Source organism: Mandrillus leucophaeus, unplaced genomic scaffold (genome assembly GCF_000951045.1).
Source record: "Mandrillus leucophaeus isolate KB7577 unplaced genomic scaffold, Mleu.le_1.0 Scaffold559, whole genome shotgun sequence".
Classification (NCBI taxonomy): Eukaryota; Metazoa; Chordata; class Mammalia; order Primates; family Cercopithecidae; genus Mandrillus; species Mandrillus leucophaeus.
The window spans coordinates 1,206,468-1,212,144 of NW_012106019.1; the positions used below are offsets into that span (position 1 = coordinate 1,206,468).

The following is a 5,677-nucleotide window of genomic DNA, read 5'->3' on the forward strand; positions in this document are numbered from 1 at the left end:
AAAAAAAAAAAAAAGAAAAAGAAAAAAAAAGAAAACAGTTATTTTCTGGAGAGACATTTTCCCTTATTTTTACGGTGTGTTTTCAAATTCAAAATATGTTTTCTTTTGGTCACACTATACTTTTTTAGAAAAAAGATTTACCTATGCTCAAGACAGCTTGGAAGGGTCATACTATACTTTTTACATTTTACATTGCAGCGATCTCAGATGGCAGTTTAAGCAGCAGCGTCTCATAAATTCAGATATGTCAACATATCTGCCAAAACAATTATGTGAACCTATACATTTTGGTGAAATATGAAGTGAGTATCTTGTAATGAAAGTACTCATATTGAGATTTCAAAAAAATCATTTGGAAAAATAAACTAGTGAAACAATAACATTTTTATTTTGAAAGGATAATTCTTAAAAGACAGTTTTATACAAAAGAAGTTAATGAATTTTTCAATATGTGGTTAAAATATAAAACTGGCCAGGGGGAGGGGATTGTAAGCACTAGGGGATGGCCTGGATAATCTACCTCTAAGGTCCCTTCTTACACTGAAATTCTATGATGGAAATGTTGCTGAATATATAAAGCTACAGAGTGGTGGCTCATTCAGCATCCCAGATGGTCGCCTTTCAGGAAAAGCAGACTATGGTGTTTTCATGGGACTTTTGAAAGTCATTAAAAAATCAATTGATATATATTTATTGGGTACCTTCTATGTTCAAGACACTGTGCTAGGTGCTTTAGAAGCTTCAAGGGCAAGATTCCTTTTCTCAGGAAGTTTTCAACATTGTATTTCCCCAAATGTTTGAGATCTTCTTATGAAGTCTGCCCCTGAATATTTATCCCAAGAAATCTCTTAAAGTTATAAGGTATGCTTTTAGGCAATTCTGAGAATGTTTCCTGCTCTAGGCAAGGGATATCCAGATAATAGGCCAACATGTTATTAATAAGAATAATAATCACTGATGTATTATAAGCAAGGTATATAGAAATATCCAGTTTTCAAAATAATTTACACAATTTATTCAAGATACCAAGAAAGAGTGTCTGTAAATAATTCTGCATGGACTTGAAGAATGTTTGGTAGTAGCACATACTGGTAGAATCACTTATGTTGAACTAGTAAAACAAAACAAAACAAAACAAAAAAAACCACAACTAAACATTGAGTTTTTATTTAAGAGAGTGTTTCCCAAAATGTCTTCTACAGATCCTGCGGATTATAACTTGGTGGTGTATGGCAAGTCCTAGTCCTTTTTCCTGGATGTGCAGTGTCAGAGCGGCAGTTTCTTCAGTTCCTCATTCTCCACCTTCCTAAGCCTTTTCCCTAGGCTGCTAGTCCTGGGTATCCTATCTTCCCTTCTCCTTAAATACATCTCTCTAACTGAACTGTGTCTACTTGGTAGAGACCCTAAGATAACTAAAAAAAAGTAGCTATCAGTGTCTACCATTTCCAAAATAAATTCTATAATGATGGTTAAGCTGGGTCAATAAAAAATTAGGGTACGATTTAGAGAGTGGATACAAAAAGGAAGAGAGTGACATGCAGTCAAGATGAAAACGGTGTAGCAGGGAAAAAGATAAACTGAAGGGAAGAAAGGAGTCAGAGAGGAGAGGGATTAGTTGACAAATGGTACATTGGGAGACAAAACAGGTAGGTGGGAAGAGAGGAAGACATAATGGAGGAGGTAGACATAAAGAAAAGACTAGTAACGGTTAAAATAGCGAGCTTAATATGTAAGAAGTGATACATAGAAAAAGATGAGGAATAGCAAGCTAAATACAGAAAGTTTGAGGGAGAGAGAAAAGAAGGAAGAAAGCTAAGAAAAGGAAATGATAAAGGTAAAGAGAGTGGCAGTGGAAGAAAAAAATGCTTGAAGAGAATATTGAGTAGGAAAAAACCTGACAAGATCAACACAAGAAAGAAATGTACAGTGCATTAGGACTATACTGATTTGTGGATCTCCACGTGTAGAATGGAAAGTTAATCTGCCTTTCAGTCTTGAAAAACCAATTTTGCAAGAATGGAACTTTGAGAGCAAAAGGAGAAGTCATCAGGCAAAAGGAAACTAACTCAGACAAGTAACTTCCAAGTTTCAAGGCAGGGATGGTCATGACCTTCTTGCTTTTTTAAGGTCTGCACTAATTTGTGAAAGTGCTAGATCTGGTGATCCCCAGAGGCCCAATCTCAGCTCCACCTGGGTTGCTACTCCTAGCTCCACCTGGATTGCTACTGCTATTGCTGAGAGGGGAGAAAACTTAAGGATCACCAAGACAGTCAGATACTTAATTAAGTCTTGGGGAAAAAATTTTGGGAACCATTGGTATAGAATGTCAGTGATTTCTCTTCCCCCCAAGAATGCTTGGTTGAGATAACCCTTAGGCCTGAAGTAGTAAGCAGTCTTGTACCTGGTCCTCTGCATTGGTCCCTCTTTGAAGGAATTCAAATGGACTGTGTTCGCCTGCATCAAGTGGGTCTGCATTTGTACTCTTAAATTGTTCCCCAGTAGCTAACTCAACCAATGTGTTAGGATTTTCAGTAGGCATAATTGAATCCCCATCAAATGGGCTTTGCCTTCCATTGCTAGATGGAGTTCCAGTGCTGGAAGAGTGATGCTTTGCTAATTTGGAGCCAAAGCATGGCAAATGCAGGATGTTAGATGGTCTTTGTTGCTGTCTCTCACTCTCATTTTCTTGGACTTGACTTTGGATGCCTTCTGGATTGGAGCCTTCATCAGGTGTACCAATAACAAGCTGCTCAGGAGTAAGGTCAACAGTTCTTTCATTGAGCTGGTTGTCTTCAAAAATTTGTTCCAGAATGTTGTTCCCATCTCCTCCAAGATCATTTTTGAGACAAGGTGTATTCTTTGCTTGAAGGGAATCGACTTCAGGAAATGGCATAATTCCCTTTTGGCCCAGTTGATTATTTATAGAACATGGTGTGTTCCTCCTCAGAGTGGACACATCATCTCTAAAAGGGTTTTCATTTTCCATCTTCTCTGAGCTGTTTCTTTGGCCTGGTAGGGTGCTTGTTGGGGAGATGATATGTCTTGTGTGCTTGCTATGACTACCTTCTGTATACAGAGGACTGGTGTCTTGGTTCTCCCCAGGTGCAAGACCATAGGATGGAGTGTAGTCTTGTAGAGCTAGTGGATTGTCCTTGGGCCCTGTGGAGCTACCAGTACAGCAAGAGCCTCTCTGGCTTAGGTGAAATAAATGTGCCTCTTTTTGACCTGATGGATAACTTTGTGGGATGAAGTCAGGGAAAGATGAATGTTCTCTCTCTGGAGAATTCATCCTAGTCATTTGCATGCCATAGTTCAAATCCTCACCTTCATGCCACATTGGATTTTTCTGAAGCCCAACTGGGGTGTTACTGGAATAGGGCTGGTTACCTTTCTGGTCTGGTGGCCTAGCTGGGGCTTTTTGTAAATGTGTTGCCTGATCCCAGATATTTCTGTTAAAATATGGCCTTCTTTCTTTCTGACCTTGGGCTTGTATCCTGTGGTCCCAGGAATTCCATGAAGGAAATAGATTGCTTTCTTCTGGTCTAACGGCATTATTAACATAGTAACCCCTGCTCTCTGTAGGTGGTGACATAGTAGGAGCTGTATTATATGATGGAAAATTCTCATCCGGGTTCCATGGGTAGAATTCACTATAATAAAAATCCTCCCTTGGTTTTGATGGATTGTCTAAAGAATAGGGAGGATATTCCTTTGGCTGATTTGAGGTATATTGTTCACCTTCATAGTGCCTAACTGTTGGGACCCCTTTGAAGCTCAACTCTTCACCCCATCTATTTTGTCCAGGAAAGACTTCATCTCCAGTTGGATCAATTGGGTCTTCTTCATTATAAGGGACTGTCTCCTTGTGGTCTGGGGTATTTATGGGGTAGAGTGAACTTTCTTTTTGCCCCATAGTATTGGGAGAATCATCTCTCTCATCCCATATATTGCTTCTACGGTATGGTGAGTTTTCCCTGGGATCATAGGGGTTATATTCAGGGTAGAAAACCCTTCCTCTAGAACCATGGGAAGGATGGGGTAAATGTTCTTCTTGCCTCCCAGGATGTTCCTTAAAAGGTGGAGAGATTTCTTGGTGGTCCCAAGTATTTCTTCCAGCAGGAAAATGTTCTTTTGCAGAAGGGATTTCCTCAGGGTGTACAGCAGGCTGATATGCGCTGTGCTTTAATTCTGGCTGATTAGTTTCTGATTCATATGGGATCCTTCTTGGCTCTAAAACCATCCCTTTGGGCAAAATCTGGCTTTGGGTTTGTCCATCAGAATTTGGTACTTTTCTGGAATCTTCTCTTGGGTAATAGGAGTTTTCATGTTGATCAACAGAATTAAAATTTGGGACTGGTGTATAACCCTCAGAGTGAGGCAGTTTATAATTTGATTTATTAACTTCATACTGTTGAGAGTTTCTCCCGGGGCTGGTTGGATTCTTTGTAGGAACTATTATTTGTTCTTTTGGACCCAGGTGCTTCTCCCTTGGATTTTGGATTTTTTCATTGTGAACAACAGGGCCATGTTTGGGACCAACTGGGGCAACATTAGTTCCCATAGGGTGTTTATTTGGCCCCTGAGGCTTTCTTCTGAGATTTGCTGGATTTCCTGCATAATTGGGATAATTGCCTCTTGAAGTAGAAAGGTAAACTTTGTGATAAACTGGATTTCCTGGACGAACTACTTGTTTACCTTCCCAAGCGAAGGAGTTCCACTGAGGACCCCTTTGAACTTGTCGATTTCTGTAAAAAGGCCCATTCTGTCTGTGCCCCATGGCAGTACCAGTGGGATACCACCGTCTTCCCGAAGGAAAATTTCTTATATTAGGATTTGGATGATTTTCACGAATATTTGGCTGACTTGGTCTCCATGGGATTTGACTTCCTGGCCCTCCCTGGCCTGAAGTGTTGACTGCAGGGAGTGGGACAATCCCATTTTGAGCTGGAGGGTTGTTCCCAGTGTTCGGTCCTGGGATACTGTTTCCTGTGGGGCTGGTGTCATTTCCGCCCTGACTCCCTTTAGGATTTGATTGGGTAGAATTCGTCTCAGTAACTGTTGAATTAGCTGTGGGTTCTGTGCCTGGACTTTCTGCTTTAGGAGGATCTTCTTCTTTGGGTTTTTCAAAATCTTGTTCAAACATTTCTTCTGAATAATAAGGAGGGCGACCCCCAAAGCCATGATATCCAAAATATCCAAAGTAAGGATTCTGTAGGAAAGAAAATGGAAATCAGTATTACCCTTTGTTTCCCACCATGGTGTTGCTTGGAATTTTTTAGTATAACAGGGAAATCTTATCAGTCACATGTTTCTTTTAACATCATTAGCTTTACTTTCTTTCTTGAAATTTGATTCCTCCTTGGTTTCCATGACCATACTTTTTCTGGTTCTCTCTTCTGGTATTTTTTTCTGACCACTGCTCAGCTTTCTCTTTTTAGGTCTTATACATCTGAGGGTTTTTGTTTTGTTTTTAATGATTTCATCTTCCATCTTCCTAATTTTTCTGTTTTCTTTTTACATATCTCTTTTAAGATTTCTTTTGCTCCTGTAATGCCAGCACTTTGGAAGGCCGAGGCAGGCGGATCACGAGGTCAAGAGATTGAGACCATCCTGGCCAACATGGTGAAACCCCATCTCTACTAAAAATACAAAAATTAGCTGGGTGTGGTGGTGCGCG

At 40.0% G+C, this 5,677-nt stretch overlaps 1 protein-coding gene across 1 annotated transcript in view; it reads right to left on the bottom strand.

Annotated features, from left to right (window-relative positions):
* Positions 1-2,371: 2,371 nt before the first annotated feature.
* The window catches only part of ENAM (enamelin), a 21,527-nt gene continuing 18,221 nt past the window's right edge, over positions 2,372-5,677 (bottom strand). The window contains exon 7 of the mRNA XM_011998158.1: positions 2,372-5,209. Within this exon, the coding sequence (XP_011853548.1) occupies positions 2,372-5,209 (2,838 nt within the window). The remainder of the gene's footprint in view (positions 5,210-5,677) is intronic.